Here is a 17520-nt window from a genome sequence, read left to right on the forward strand (position 1 = left end):
GATCAAGTTGGGGTAGATCCAAGTTCCAAGTGAACTTACCAAATAAGTGATGTGGTTGAAATATGGATCCATTATGATGTTTTCCAGAGAGTAATTCCTCAGGCAAATTGGACATTGCCACTGCAAAAAAAAAACCCAGAAAAATTATGAGACTAGCAGCGAGAGAGGGCACAGATCAACGAAATATTAAAGAAGACACAGTCACCTTCCGAGAACGTTGATTAAGCTCCACAAAACTTTCTAGATCAAAACATCCCATGTGAGCACAAGGTCTGAATCTACCAGCAATCTTCATTCTAGACTGAGTCATCTGCATAGGGACAAAACCACTGAGCATATTGTCCACAAGAGGATGAAAGACTGGTTGAGCTCTCTGCAGTTTAGTTCATTCAATTGACAACATTTTACTGGTGAAGTTTGAGTTAAAAAATTGACTTTTGTTCTCCATTGATTAAGGCACAGGCTTCATATTTCGCATTTCACTATGGAAGCTATATTACCATCAGAGAATAAAAATGGATGCGCGCAAATGAAAGATCTTAATATGTTCATTACCATATCTTGCTTTAAAATTAAATGACAAATAGCGTAATAGGCAGTCTTAGATGGATGCAGGCAACAGTAAGGGTTCAAGTTTGCACAATAGAGATGAGATAGAGGCATGCTCAAAATGGGGATGATACAAACTCATAATAAAAATTGGATATGAGCACAATGTTCTACATTATTACAAGTTCCCAGCGAAACATCAACAACAGTAACTAACAATGCAATAAAAGAACATTTCAGCAACACCATCCTGGCTGTGCCATGAAACACAAGACTGCAGTCTAGACAGCACATGCTGCATTTTTTTTTGCCTCCAAACTCACATTCTCATTACTCAACAGGCCATGGATTCCAAACCCAATCATTTTATATTATAGCTCAATAGGTTTGCTTCTTGCCTTTGCTGACTGGATGCTGTAATCTTTCCAATCTCTAAGATCTCTCCATAGTTCAAGTAGTTAATTAGTAAGACCATGCATGAACTTTCATTGCATAAATAAGGGAGGTTTGCCACCCTGCCAACCAGCCTATCAGGACAGCAGGCATGTCTCTTGCTTAGAGTAGCCTTGGCATGGATTTGGCACCAATTTGCAGGCCTTTATTATGCCACCAGCTGGTGAACTCAGTTCTAAGATTTCGTCAGATCATCCTTTGATCTGGAAGACTCCTCCATATAGTTGGGATTGAGAAAACCATTCAGATTGAGTTAAAGCAGAGTAACAGGTGCAGTAACACAGAGAAAGTGATCAGACATATACGTCATAAAAATTTGTGAATAAATACACTAGCCAATGCTTACAGGACAACGGAGATCAACAGTGACAGAATCTGCCACCACTTCGATGTCTCTGTCACTATCTGCATCGTCTGTAGCAGTTCCACCACCAACACAACGGCAAACACGGGCAAGGGCGTCCCCAAATTGTTCACCATCTTCTTCCTTTGGCACCAGATTGAGAACCTGGACAAGAAACATGAGGTTAACAACTGAACTGCGAATACAAACCAGAACTGCTGATTAAGAACATCTGAGAACATGATATAACAATAATAAGAAGCAGCACATAAAATAATATATATCAGAAATTATGGTACTTTATACTATGATAAACATTGATTCAGGAACTATTTCAGTGAGTGACATATGATAAGTTCTACACCAAACACATGAAAAAGTGTCGTTGTAACAGTACTAGCTACTGTACCAGTACCTTGCCAGAAGGTACGATACAGTCAGTATGGTACAGTTTACACATTATGCCAGTATAGCATTTCTCATGTGCAGCATGGTGCTGCCTAAAAACAGGTGGTACAGGTCAGCGTGACATGGGACCAAGTGGTACAAGGTAGTTCCATTTGGTTCGGACCAATTCTACTCATACATCGGACCCAACCTTAGTATCTACCAGTACCTTCCTGGTATTGTATGGTATGCCTGATACGGACCATATGGATCGGTACAGCAAATCTTGCACAGGATATATCTGATGGATGCTTTGATATGGTCAGCATTTCAACCTACCAAGCAAATTTTCCTGTATGACAAATATGAAATTAAGTGGAAACCATACTAAAATTTGATTATGCATAAACTTCTATCCATGGTGAGCCTTGTTCCAACTTGTAGATCATATATCACTATTAGAACCATCCCAACAAAAACCATTAAAATTGATGACTTTTTGACCTCCCAAACTAACCAGCCCAAGCTCAGCTCTTAATGTATGGATCAAGGTTTTAAATCCTGTGGGATGGGGGTGTCCCGATTTCTCCATGGAGCGGGATGCCCCGCTGTCCTACCCCATCCCGGCAGTAATTCCAATCATGCATTCCGGTAGATATCCTCCATCTCTCTCTCCTTTTCTTCTATCTTTTTCTTCTTTCTTTTTCTTCTACCTTCCTTTCCTTTCCTTTTTCCTTCTTGTTCTTCTACCTTCCTTTCCTTTCCTTTTTCTATCTTTTTCTTATCCATTTGTTTATTTCTTTTTTCTTTTTTCTTCTTCCTTCTGTTTTCTTTCTTCCTCTTTCCTCCCTTTCTTTATTTTCCTTCTTCCTTCCTTCCTCTTTCCTTTTTCTTCATCTTCTTCTTTCCTTTTTCCTTTTCCTTGTCTCCATCTTTTCTTCCTTTCCTCTTTCTTCTCTCCCCGTATGGATGAGTTTTAAAGATCCAACACCGTCCTAGTCCCATTTTCTTACAGGAATGGGACAGGATGGCCAAGATGCCCCCTATCCCGTCCTCAAGACTTAAAAAAACTTGCATGGATGTGGTAAGCTATATCATTTGATAGTCAAGTACTTGGAAGCACTCATAGCACAAACTTAGACAAGCCAAATATAGGTAGCATTGACCTAAAAGATTATTATTCTAGTGAATATCTTAGCAGCAAGAATCTTCTAACTAGGGTAATATATTTGATTCAAGATTTTCCTAGAATCACGAACCTGCAAGTGCTTGCTAAGCACTTTCTTATGCCAACAAAATACCCACTTTGCTACACCCATGCCCAGACCTACTGCCGCACCCACTCCCAATTTTGGCAACTAAGGTGAATACCACAAGGCTAACATTGGAGCATCTAAAAGCCATGTCAATATTGCATTATGTAATGACCTTCAAATTTTCTTTGACGTTTTTGTTACTGAGAATATCAAATGGGCTAGGATAAGCTGATAAGACAACATATTAAAAATAGTGTCTTCGGATGACCTATTATCTAACAACCATATCAATGTTTAATTATATTGATGACTTCAGATTTCTTCTGATTATTTTGTTGCCAAGCATATCAAGCGTATTAGGATAAGCCTGTAAGACAACATTATCAAAAATAGTGTCTCAGTCCACTAAGTGGCCACTTCCATGCCTATGCAGAATCCAATAATATATATAGTATCTATTAGGATGTTAAGGAGACCAGGTACCTTTAAAAGCCCACTAACATTTAAGCAGCTACTTTTTCCCTATAAAAGCTCAGTATATGCATGTTTAGTGTATGACCAATTTGCTAAGCTAAGTAATTTATAGTTAGTACACACTACCACTATGAAATATTATGTAACAATCGGATTGTATTTTTACTTTATTTATATTGCTTCCTTCCAGGAAATTCTATTACTTGTTGTCGTTGTCATCATATTTTTCATATTCTTATATGTGTGTGTATGCATATGCATATACATACATGTTATCATCACCGCTCATATTGCCATAGCTAGCAATGATGTTATGCCCCATAGAGATTAGTATACTAAAATTTAAAACTCCACTCAAAAAACTATTTAGATCCTTACAAGATAACAAGACCTTACAAAACATCTAGGTCTCGTTTGGTCCATAGGACGAGAGGGGAAAGTGCGATCGATGAGAAAATAGAGAAATTCCTCATGTTTGGTTGGAGTTTTCAAAGGAGATAGAGGTAGGAAAGCAGCTTTCCCATGAAAATAAGATTTCCACATTTTATGGAAAAGAAAACCCATATGGGACATGAAAAAGTCACTTCCCCACAGGCTTGAAATTTGGATAACTTTTTCATCAAAAATAGCCTTAAGCTTTTATGTAAAATGGGGTAAGGTCTCTCCCTTTATCGTCCGGTTCTGACCAATACGGCGTACCTTGGTACCAAGGCCTAATGTGCCTCTTGTATTTGAGCGTTAGTACCAAGAAACGTACTATACTAGCACTTGATACAGGGTGTATAGCATCAGTACAGTCCAATACTGTGATTGCAAACCTTAAGAAAGGTCATATTGAATAGGGGTGCACATGGGTCATGTTGGCTCGTGTTAAAGCATAGTATGCAATACGATGCCCAACCGCCAGGTTCAATTTGTATTGTACCATACCGAATATAAACAAGGATGGTTCATGCCTTCGGAACAGGATTATGCCCAAATCAGTGCCAACCGATCCTTATGAGGCCGAACCACCTGGAAATGCTCAGTTCCCTTTTCTCCCCTTATTTCAAGGTAAGAGATAAGAAATAAAGGAGGAGAGCAAAAAGGTGCACACAAGGTCCAATCCAGGGATTTCTCTTCTTTTTTCTATGACGTCCTATAAATGGGCAAAAATTAAAACTATGGAGAAATCATATCAAAATTTGATATTTTAGCATAATTTTGTGATATGTCATAGATCTTAGTCAAATATACGAAATGGTATACTTTTTGATTTTCTTTATATTTACTTTACTTCTACTAAAAATATTTTTTTGTTGGATTAAAACTAATAAAAAAGAAAGGAGATGTCAGACTCGAAAAGTTGGTCTAGCATAGTATCTACGAACTTTTTTGACAACAATTTGATTGATTTTCAGCATATTAAATGCTTGTTAAATAAAGCCCATTTTTAAAGTAATTCCTCAATTAATAGGCCCACTAGTGCTTAATATGGCCCCAAAGAATACATGGCACCTCCTACCAACTAGATTTTATTTAAATTTAATATTTTTTAATAAAAAGTATTATTAATTCAAAATTTTATAAAATTTTAGTAGCATGTAAAGATATTCCAAACATGTTTCTTTTGGAGCATGTATCATATTTTTTTCATAGTTATGCAATTTATACATATTTTTTGTAAATTTAATATAAAGTAACAATACAATGAAAATTTATTGAAAATTAGAATTATAATGAATGTGGTTCGAAATTAATTTTTCAGGCAGCTAGCATTTTTTTTGAAAATTTTAAAAACTTTTCTTTTTTTAATAATTTTAAATTAATATTTTAATCAGCCAATAAAAAATCATGGATCATTTGTAGTTGCATAATGATATTTGATGCAACTTTTTTCTAGTATTGATGGAATTTTTTAAAAACAAATTCAAGTTAGACAATTGATAATGAAGCCAAAAAGCAAGACCAAGAAGGGTAAGAAGTGACAATCACCACTCAAGATGCAAGTAGTATTACTCCTAGTGGAGGAAGGGGGGGGGGGGGGGGTTAACCAATTGAAGCAGAACTTGATTGGTAGATATCCCATTTTTACGGCATCCATGAAATGTCCTCAGGAGGTTCGAGAGCTTTTCAGACATGCTCTTTGAGATTCAAGGAGAGTAAAGGACATCACAAGAAAAATAGGCCGAGTTGGATAGGAGGGTGGTAGGGCCACCATCCTATCCAGGGATCCAACAGACTGCAACATTTTCAATCTAGATGATATGGAGAAGGCCTAGATTCAAGCTACGATCTATGCTAGTAGAGAGTATTGCCGGCAAATGGATGAAGTGGCCAAGCACAGAGCTCGATTTGTACCCTCATAGTATAAAGGTGTTCTGAATCTGGATCTACTATGCCAAATCAAGGTTTGGGTAGGATCCTATTAGTTAGTGTTCCAGGTGTCAGCTAGAAAACATCCATGTTCGGGGCCTTCAGCGGCAGTAAGAGCAGAAATCTCATAATCAGGGATAACAATTGTACATTTGGAACCACATGCCTTCCCAAGCACAGACATTGAGTAACAAAGAATTGATAGCATGTTTAAAGATAAAAAGGAGGGCATGTGGAGGACTATTGAAAAATGATTCTACTTTAGCCACATTCCAGCGAATGCTACAGGTAAAACCTACTGCCCACATAGCAAGGTCGGCATCATCTAGAGGGTTAGTTAGGATGTTGACCCGCATGATCCAAGGGACATACGGTGATCTACTTGATGAGGATAGGGGTGAATTATAGGCAAAGCTTACATCCTATAAGAATAAGTGGCCCACATATGGATTGATATTGCTATGTGATGGTTGGTCTAGTCCAACCAGGCAAAACATTATTCACTTTCTCATATACTATAGCAAGAAAATAATCTTCCACAGGTCGGTTGATGGTCAAGAAAGAGTTCATGATAGTGACTATAGTCTCAACTTGGAGGTTATTGACATCACTGTGGAGCAATATATCATGCAAGTGGAAACTAATAACGAAGTACAATATAGGGTCACATATTTCTTAGACTCCATGTGCTACCTACTACATTGATCTAATTCTTGCAGACATTGGCAAGCTTCAAAGAGTGGTCAAATAGATAGTGTAGATAGTTCAAGCCACTTCATATACAATCACACATGAATGTTGCACTGAGTTAGCACACCGAGACATTCCGAGACCAACAATTACCAGCTTCACCATACACTTTGTCGCCTTTGATACCTAATCAAGAAGGCGGGGTTGCAAGTCATGTTCCTTGGCTAGGAAAGGATGCAGAGTCAAACCAATTCTATCTAAAATGCGAACCAAACCAACCCAACAAAATTGTAGTGACCCAAACCAATGTGCGCCCCTAAAATCAATCATTAGGAGGAAATCTCAAAGGTGGATAGTGAACCCGAAATAGAGATGCAACATATTGTATCGGTTTAGTGTTGGACAAAATGTCAATCAAACATGTTCATTTGCTTATTCAAAGGAGAGAAAAGAAGGCCATTATGATTGGTTACATCACTTATGCTACTTAGAGTGAACATCATGGGTGATCAATGAGTGTATTTAAGCTCTTATGTCAAGGCTTCTTCAGCTTGCCTTGCCACCTCAAGGCTCTTGGGCGTGGCTTTTGGGTTCAGGTTTAATTATCACAGGTTCTTCGGTTAGGATTTATTTAACTTGGCTAGTTGATTTGTCCATTAATCTGGCTTGAGTTATAGGGCTAATTTGCATTTGCATTTTCCCGGTCCTCTTTACATTCTAGGGTTAAAGATAACAGAATTTGGGTTCAATTGGTTAATTGAACCATGTCAAAATAAGATTAGTAGAAAAATTAATTTACCTGAGATTGGGTTCTTATGGCAACATGATGAAATCACCAAGTATTAAATGGCCTCTGATAATTAGAAAGAAAATGCCAGAAAGAAGGTCTTAGGCAGCTTCAGCTTTTCATAGAGCTTATAGTGGCTCAAAATCTGCTTAATCTAGCCGTAACTCAAAAGCAGGTGGTTGACAAACAATATGTAAATACTATATCTACATATAACATAAAAAACTTGTACACCACAATACACTGCCCCAGCATCTCTTATGGTTAATACTACCATAGTCCGATAAACAAAATATGATAAACTGATAAAGGGTGTTTGAGTATATGCATTCAAAGTAGTTCAGTATTAATAGCCCCAAGAATGGTTGAATATAATCACCATTATGACATTATAACATCCCTTATCAAGGTTCCCGAGGCCCTCATTATTTTTGTGAGTGAGAATAACAAGCATTTCAGTTCATAGCATTATCTAGTTGTTATTCCAATTTTCGGATATAACAACTGTTATTCCATATTTTCCCTGTTCATAATAATTATACAGAGGCATCAACAAAGATATTAATATTAGAATTCATGAATGAGATTTTCTCAGAAAATTAAAAAAAGAAGAAAGAAAGATTTAACATGATGATACTATCTGATATGTTAAAATTGCTGACAACAATTGTTAACAGTCAATATTCTATTCCACAAATAAATCTAGAAAAAGGTCGAATTAAGCAGGCATTAGCCATCACTTCCATAACAACAGTCAATAATAGTTACCCAAAGATGCAGGTGTAATGAGATAATGGCAACCTATCTAATGACACAAGACTTTTCAAAGCCTAGCAACACAGAAGAAACATAACCCAGAACCTTTCCTGATGCTTCTCCACCAATGACTCCCAATGTGAGCTTCTATTATGCAAGTATTGAATTACCTGACCTATTTAGCAGTAATATTGCACATTTAGATAAACTTTGAAGCAAGGTCCGCTGTACCGACCATACCGGTTCGGCTGGTCCGGGCCAAAAGCCAAAAAAAAATTGAAGTCGGTACGAGCTGGTACCGGTTCGGTACGGAACGGTACCGAACCGAATAGTCGGAATCGAAAAATATAGCTGTATCGTACCGGTTTCGTCCGGTACCGGTACGTACCGGCCCATACCAATCAGTACGGCAGACCATGCTTTGAAGACTTCTACTATTCAATGGCCAAGAGTTTTACAAAATTAATTTCTAGAAGCACAAACTCTAGTCAACCAGCAGTACAAGAAATTTTGCAGATAGAAGAAGCATAATGTAGGCCACTTGAGAAATGCCCTAAAAAGTTATCATGGTTACAAACTGATTACATTTATACAAAATGACATGACTGATTTACCTCTTGAATTGTCCGTCGTCTGGCAATTCTAATGCCTAAACAGAATATGCGAGCATCACATCTTGATAAACAAATCTCGTTTGTTCCTTCCCTGCAGAATGTGGTGATCTGAAAAGAAAACCAGAGAAGCAAGAAATACATTTTAAGACTCAAAAACTAACCAGAGTTCTATATATATATATCTGTGTGTGTGTGTGTGTGTGTGTGTGTGAGAGAGAGAGAGAGAGAGAGAGAGAGAGAGAGAGAGAGAATAGTAACATTAAAAAAAAGTATGAGATGGTACGAAGTGAACGGCAAACAAGCAGAAACAGGAGTGTAAGGACAAATTCTTTCCATTCAATGATAACAAGGGACTCACAACTGGACCATCATCCCGCCCATTAATTCCTAACTGTTGTGAGCCTGTTCTATTAGTTGTTCGGACTAGAATACCTGCAGGCATATGCACAAAACACATCTTTATTAATCAACTGAATCACAATATGCATGCAAAAGGAACAGCCTGAAACCCTTGTCATTTACGTTTTGAAGGTACCTCAACAGGAAACATGAGCAAAGAAACAACCACATTCAACAAACTCTAGAGAAGAATTTGAGGACTCCTATTAGCATCTATAGTGATGCTTAACCAAGTAACTCATGCAGTCAATGTGGAGGCTCGCATGTAGCATAATGGGTCAATCTTACCACCAGTCTGGAGAAACCCATAGTGATAATCTATTTGATATTTATATTAGCTGGAACATCTTGACGTACTTCCAGATATTTAAGAAAGTTCATGTTCGAGAACCAGTACTAAATCAATCCCAAGAGCGATGAGAACTTATAAGGGTGGCAGTAGAACGACAAATTATCTACCCTGTTGTTGAGGAATCTCAATTAAATTGAGCTTTGCTTCTCTGTCTCTGAGTTGCTCTTTTTCTCAGTTTATTTCCAAGCTTCATCCTTTTACTTCTATTCTCATCACCACTAATGGCAGCATTTCCTTGCAACATCACACTTCTACACATGGTGACTAGCAACAGCTGACGACAGATGTCATCACATGGAATTGATTGGAAATACTTTAGGTTGACTTCAGATGTCATGTGAGGAAAAAAGCCACTAGTCTAATCTAGAGCGGCAGACATAAATAACCAGGAACAACATAAATTAATTAAAGCAAAACCTTTTGTCACATGAGGAACAAAAGGTTCGCACTAGTAACATAACATGAAGCAACATAAATTAAGAAAGAAAGACTATAATTAGTATTCTATCTCAAGATAGAAGCATACGGATGTTCCACTGTTTTTAAATAGTTATAAATTTGACCCCACAAACATCCAATTATTTCCTGGTACAATGCTAATCAGAAATTACAATCATAATCATCTAACATTTTCCCAACAATCTGGGATCAGCCTTATGGATGCTTATCTAGGGTCAAGTAGAATACAAATCAAACAAATCACAATAATCACCAGAATATACCAGAAGTTCACTTTAAAAACAAGTCAAAAATTACAAGCACATTTACATAAATTAAACTATAGGGAACTAGTAACTTAAATAATAGAACAGGAACCCGAAAAAAACAATCATAACTTTTGTTACAATTAGGAAGATGCATTAGAGATCATCCAATTTTCATTAGTCACAATTAAGCAATGATAGCCACTAGAGTTCCTCAAGGCATTATCATTGAACTTTCACGTCTCGATGGAGTTCTTACTACAAACATTTATCAGAGTTCCTCAATCCATACATGTGTACAGAGAATTGCACATGAATAAGGTGCTAGTGCATAACAAGAGCATAATCTGTTTACTGCAACAGAAAATAGCAGCAAATAAACAACAAAATGTTGCATATGTCTAGTGAATTTCCCCCAGCGAGGATTACATATTCTTTAGATATCTACCCAGAGCATGTTTCTGGTGTATCTCAACTTTTAAGGGAGCTGGAAATAACTAATATTAAGTGATCTGGAAAATCCATGGATAAGCATCCCATCCAGCCAAGAATAACTTCTCAACCACAAGACAATCAAGTGTACAAGATTCTTTTGGCATCTTTGTTATAATCTTGTACTGGAATCACATACAAAATACAAAGAACATTCTGCTATACAAGATAGAAGCTGAAGCACGAGGTGAAGCTCAAGATCCTTGTGAGCCATTGCACCTTGCATTACCAATAAGCTCTGTTATGGCATTCCTATTATTGTTCAGTGGCCAAACATCAAAATTGGTCTCCTTCCCCCATCTGATCTACTATTCCCTTTTCTTTCAAGATTATATTCCTTATTGCATTATCAGGGGATAATCAAAGAGAAAAAACATAAGCAGAAACTGATAAAGGCTACGCACTTTTTTCTAATTTTTCTATCCAATTCCTTGACTTTGACTGATAGGTTCATGCTCAACAAGTTCAGATCTCATCTTGTACTTTTTATGGGAGCCCAGAAACCAAAGTTCATCGGAGTAAGCAGATAAAAAAAATAGTGGTATGCATTCAAGCCCTGACCCTTTCTCGGATTTTCAGATCTCTCTCTCATGTAAAAAATCATAATAAAGAGCACATGGACCTAAATGCTAGAAACTATCTAAGCCCTGACCCTTTCTCTCCTCCCACCCCACTAAAACTTGATTATAATTTCAACCCTTTTAGTGAATCTCAACCTCAGGCAACAACAGGCCACACAGACATGGGTTTCACCTGTCCCATGAATATGAGTGCTGTACACATCAAGTTTCTAGAATCCAAATACATCAAAATGGGAAGTCTATTAAAATAAATATACATGCAGAAATGTACCAATTCAATATCTCTGATGTCATTCAAGTTTTAACATGTCAATACAAAGCACAGTCACATGTTAGATAAGCATCTCATGCTCCAACATGATCATGCAAGTCTACTAAGACATAATTGATTTTACTAGGCAGAATTTAATGAAACAGACAGTCAGACAGCCAAATTTTTTGGCAAGCAGTCAGCAAATTCAAAATGACTCAAACCACGAATGGTTATGAGCATCGGCAAGTGATAGCTTCCAGGATCAAGAAACTCTCAACCAAATGAAACATACTCAAGAAAGTCAGTAGTGAGAACTGAAGACATGAAGATGCATCCCATACCATTAACTCGCAAATCTGCATATAGTGGCCACTGCATCCTGAAAGGAACTTTATCATTAAGAAGAATACACCAGATCTGCAAGAAAATGTTCCATACAAAGAAAACAGTCATTCAACAGAGAACACTGGTCTAAAAAAGACACATCCAATCAATAAATAAAATTACAAATACAAGCCGTTTTAGGGGGAGAAAGTAACATAACATGTTATGCCCTTATAAATCACTGGGTTGAAATACGTAGGAATGCATGACCAAGGTTTTAAATCCCATAGGATGGGACTATCCCGGTTTTCCCATAGAATGGGACGCACCGCCGTCCCGCCCCATCCCGACACTTGGGATAGGGGATGTCCCAAGATGTGCAGATCGGGATGCTTGGACGATGGTGGGATGGTCCTATCCCAACACATGGGATGGCACCCCATCCCAGTGTGCTGCTAGACATCCCGCCGGACTTGAATCCTTGTGTACGACAACTTAAGATAGCAATCTCTATAGCTAAAGGGAGAATATACAAAACTATTTAACTAAGGTGGAGTTAATGAATCCATTCTGTATCTATAGGTATGTACCACATGTTGAGGACTAGAAATCACTTTAATGCAAGTTACTTGTCAGATCTGGCAATGAGACCGGAGTGAGGCAAAACTACCAGACAAAACTAGAAGTATGTCAGTCAAAATGAAGTTTCACACAGGCACTGATAAGAAGAATGTTTTTAATGGCATTCATTAGCCCTAGCCAGCAATAATCTAGTAAATAGAACAATAAGATTTAGGCAGAATGCCCGAAAAGAGAAGCGAGAAATGAAAACTACCTAGCCGAGAGTAAAGAGAAAAGAGCTAAAAACAACCACTACTACAGCGGATATGACCCCATCAATACAGCACATGATGCTTTTAGTCCATAGCCGAATGATGGAAGAGGTTCTGACAAATGTTCAGTTTGTTAATCACGAACATCTTGGTTTATTCCCTTTTTCTTTAAGAAAAATGTAGTTAATGACAATAGTTAGATATAGCCAGCAGCAATCTAGTAAATAGAAGGAATAGATTGAGGCAGAAGGCCTGAAAAGAGAAGGGAGAACCAAAAACTGCCTAGGTGAGAGAAAAGAGAAAAGAGTTATAAAATGACTGCTACTAAAGAGGAAATGGCCCTATCAACATAGAACATAATGCTTTTAGTCCATACTCCATAGCATAAAGATGCTTTTAGTCCGTTTATGATAAATGTTCAGTTTGTTACATCTTGATTTATTACTTTTTTTTCTTAGGAGGCATAGCTTCTTTTGGAAACAGATTATTGTATTATGCAGTCTAATAAGCATAGTTAAGAGTGGACATTTCTTTTTTTTATTTTTAAATCGCAATCATGAAACAAGGAAACAGAAGATGCTTTAAATATGACATCCAGATCTTGTACCTGTTATAAATTGTATACCAGTACAAAATAGATGATTGAGCACCAGAAACTTCTGGAATTTACACAAAATTGAAAAAGAAAAAAGTAACTTGGGTCAATGAGTAAACCTACAGTTTGAGAATGCAAGTAGCAGATTAGAAATATAACCTAAAAAAGGGGCAGAAGAGAAAAGTTGCTAACATTTGTTTGTCTTAACGATTTAGTGGACAAAAATGAAGTTACAAATCCATGAGACATTAAAATGTAAAAAGGTAAGTCATTGTCTATACCCATCAAAAAATAAATTAGTTGCAGTTCTGAAAGGGATATGCCTGCGAAGTTCAGTTGCCTACGGACAGAAGAAAGGAAAGGGCATTTTGATTCATCTATTAGAACCCTGACTCCATCTTAGAATATAAGTTTTAGAGAAGCAGAAGAAAAGATCAAATTGTCTGAAAGAAAAAAACAGGTGATTGAATAATCAAGAATTCATGATCTAGTAGTTTAATTAACAGAAGAGGTATGGAAGCAATATATAGAGTATATGATTGTGTTACCATTTTCCAACATTAGCTTATGAAATATTTGATAAGCAACAGATTAGAGATTCTAAATTGAAGTACTTTCTTATTTCAAAATACACAAATATGAAATTACATAAGAAACATCTTGCAGAAAGATGGTCCAACAACATAAATATCCAATATAGGTGAACTGATTAAATCTTAAAGTAGGGATCAAGAAAATAAGGAAACGAAACCAACCTGAAGATCAAATTCTGTTCTCTGTAACATATCCCTGTCAGCTCTTGACAGTATAAATGTCATGTCATCGCTCTGCACTGCATTTGTTCTGAAAATAAACAACATAATATGGGTTACAGAGAGAACATTCTAGATAGTAACAAGAGAGATGAAACAGATACAACTTATATTAGCAGCTTGAAGTGACACTTATGTGCAATAAAAAATAAAATACAACTTCATTGTCAGCAATCAGTAGACATTAGCGTCCAGATCATTGACAGTTTAAATTTGTTACAATTTATCAATATAAAACAAGATAGATGCATGCATCAATATTGGCCGTCTAACATAGATGCTAAAAGGCTGTGTTGTTTCCCTACTTATTATAACCCGAGAGAAATAATACCAAGGACTGAAGTTTTGGCTGAAGCCAACCAAGGACCGAACGTTTGGCTGAAGCCAATTCATTTCAGTTAAAATGGACTGGTTTCAGTTTCATCCTAGGACAATCCACAAGGGACCAGGTTTTTCTAGTTTTGGTCTCTTTTGGCCATTTTTGGCCAAAACTAACCGAATTTGTCGAAGCTAACTAGAAATAGACTTTTACGGTTGTTTGGGGACCTATAGGATAGTTTTTTTCTCTTGTTTAACAGAAATTTGGGAGACAACAAGGATGGTTAATGTCACCTCACCCTCACCCACTCGGTTTCTTTTGTAAGCAGGCTGGTGGGAGACAGGAAGATCCTTAATCATCCCTCTCAGATTTCAAGAGCAAGTCGCTCAACACCCTTCCCTTTGTGATTCCTCTCCCCATCAGAATGGACACTATTTGTGCCTCACTATTAACCTCATGCCCATCAATACTCCCAACTGCCGTAATGATGATGATGATGATCATCATCATTATTTACATGACCCACCTTGCAATAGTATGTGATACTGTTTCAATAAATATAACTAATTTTATACAGTCATTTTCTTGGTACGATATGCTTAATTAGGCTGCATTTGATATTGATCCTATCTTGGGATATGTTTAATACATTTACCTAAGATATAATTAAATTCCAGTCTTGAACTACCCAAACCACAGTTACGGTGCTTCATAAATAATGTAAAATAACTCGCTTTGATTTCTTTTATCCTTCCTTTTTTTGGATTTATTTTTTATTTTTTTCACCAAACTCTGAAACTCAGAGCTAAACCATCAAAACAACAAATCCAACACTCCACCACAGAGGCCAAAATACAGAATCCTTGAATAATGCAGGTTTTACAGAAATACTTGTTTGGATTGCAATATAAAAAGGTCTAATATTTAACATTTGTCCACAACAAATGAAATATAAGATCTAAGAAATACCTGGGGGACCCTTTCCTAACCAAACAAGCTAAAAATAACAGCCTCAATAATGCTGTGATGCCATCCTCCATCCTTCTCATTTTTTATTCTTCTTTTCTTTTGTACAGCTAACTGAATTCTCACCCTCTAATGCCAAATTAACTTGAATCCTAACTCTGAATAATATTCTCGAAGCCCCAAACTGATCATCAAGGGAAGACAACACTAGATGAGGACCAATGTTTTTATAGATACGAGATATTAAAACATTTGATGTCATCATCTCATAAGAACCGAATCCACTAAGAAAAGCAAATTAAAAGTCAACAAAATCCCTGACAACAGATTGACACCCAATCACACAGGACAGGACAGGAGGACTTTGAAGCCATCAAGACAAGAGAGGCAGAGAGAGAGAGAGAGGTTTAGTCATGCTTTTCAAATCTAATTTCGATTTCTTATTCACTTCTCTCACATAGACTGTATCTTCCAATATCATTTTCACTCAGGTCATTGACGAAGAAATCCGAATCTACTATCTCTGCTACTTCATCAAATCTACAACCAGTGATTGACTTTGCTCTTTCTGTGCAGTATCTGAGAAAGTTGCCATACAACATCCAAAGGTGCTCACGTCTGGATTGACATCTTGTACCAGCACCAACCATTCTTCAAGCCATTTGTTTTATGTCCAAGTTCCCATTGTTTCACATGATTCGTATTTGTCACCAGCACCAACCCCGTTGCATACTCAAGTTTTAAGCATGGGAATGTAAACAAACATCTTTTTTAAATATAACCAGTTGGTTTAATCACATGAATGCCCATTGTTTGTTTCACGCGACCACATGAAAATATAGTTGGTTAAAATCAAGTTGCTGGTCGATATGGGAAACAAAAATAGCAAATGAAATTACAACGATTAAGATATACTAATAGAAGATGGTAAATGCTTTGAGTCTAGCCTTGTCCAGCTGGACTCAGAGCCTGAATCCTCTCCCATTTGCGGGTCTCATATTGAGAAGAGAAAAGAGTTGTGCCCCAAGAAAAAAATGGCAATCTTCCACTGTGCTAGTACCGGACTCTGAACCGGTTGCCAGGCGGCACGGATCGGTACGGGTCCGCGTTGTGCTATGCCGGGCCTGTACCGACGCTATAGAAGAGGCGGGGGAGAGGGAGAACAGGAGGAAAAGAGAGAAGGGGGAGGCCGAGAGAGGCCGGCGGAAATCCAGCAGAGGGTTAGGGAGTAGCCGTGCGGAGGAGGCGGAGCCGCGATGTGGAGGAGGCAGAGCCGCGCGACAGCTCCCCAGCCTCCGTCGGCCAACCTCCACCTTTCTCTCTCTTCCTTCCTCTCCCTCCCTCCCCTGCTCGCTCTCTCTCTCTTTCTCTTTTTCCTTCTTCTCCCCCTCCGTCGCTAGTCTCGTTTTCGTTGCCATAACCATCTCGGTCCACCGCCGGTATAGTTCGGGATGCCCCAAACCGGGCGATTCGGGACGATTCCGCCAACCATGGAGTCTTCATTGAGAAAGAAAAATACCAAACCATTATTTCTAAAAAGAAAAATAAGAAAGAGTCATGCTACCGAAAAACTCTACAGAAAAGAGAACCCCCAGTCACACCAACTATTTGTCCCCTTTCCTAAAAATTTGAAACTTTTTACTATTAACTTACAGATCTTATTTTAATGGCATCATACTGCTTGAGAAAAAATATATGTTTCCCATCTTGCATAAGCTCCATAGAAAAAAATTTGCATGCCCGTTGCACATATGCTAAACTCTAGTATGAGTTCATGAAAATATGAAATTACATAAGGTTGTGAAGTAACTAAGCCCACTGTTGTCACAAGGGACCACCCAACCAGATACCCAATTGCCAACTCGACACTAGTAGGTAAAGCAGGCACCTGAAGTTTTAGCCTAAGCACTGCCTAGTAGGGGAATAAACATGCTAAACACAAGCAAGCCGTATTTGCTTGAGCCCAGCCCAAGATCCCACACACCCATCTTGAGTTTCAACCATATTCTTATGTAATCTGAATTTTTTGTCAAAATTAGCTTTTATGAGAATGTGTAGCAAATGCTGGCATCAAAACACATTTTTGCATATCATGCTGACTACGGTGCAACATGACATGACAGGCACCAAATCAAAAAGATTCTATCAGCACTGCCTATAAACAAATTTCATGCTTATGCACCTACAAGCCAATCTTTCAATAAGCACATTATAGCATAAAGATAT

General features: G+C 37.6%; 1 protein-coding gene across 5 annotated transcripts in view; it reads right to left on the reverse strand.

Annotated features, from left to right (window-relative positions):
* LOC103702873 (E3 SUMO-protein ligase SIZ1-like) overlaps positions 1 to 17520 on the reverse strand; it is a 34803-nt gene that overhangs the window by 3426 nt on the left and 13857 nt on the right. For all 5 annotated transcript variants that reach the window (XR_603369.3, XR_003384823.2, XM_039124969.1 and 2 more), the window contains 7 exons: positions 13953 to 14040; positions 11787 to 11862; positions 9023 to 9096; positions 8665 to 8772; positions 1349 to 1510; positions 206 to 310; positions 40 to 120 (listed from right to left, as the gene is read on the reverse strand). Coding sequence is in view for 3 of the 5 variants with exons in the window: in XM_039124969.1 (XP_038980897.1) it covers positions 40 to 120; positions 206 to 310; positions 1349 to 1510; positions 8665 to 8772; positions 9023 to 9096; positions 11787 to 11862; positions 13953 to 14040 (694 nt within the window). In the remaining 2 variants the exon portion in view is untranslated. The remainder of the gene's footprint in view (positions 1 to 39; positions 121 to 205; positions 311 to 1348; positions 1511 to 8664; positions 8773 to 9022; positions 9097 to 11786; positions 11863 to 13952; positions 14041 to 17520) is intronic.

This window comes from Phoenix dactylifera, chromosome 3, assembly GCF_009389715.1.
Source record: "Phoenix dactylifera cultivar Barhee BC4 chromosome 3, palm_55x_up_171113_PBpolish2nd_filt_p, whole genome shotgun sequence".
NCBI classification, from domain to species: Eukaryota; Viridiplantae; Streptophyta; class Magnoliopsida; order Arecales; family Arecaceae; genus Phoenix; species Phoenix dactylifera.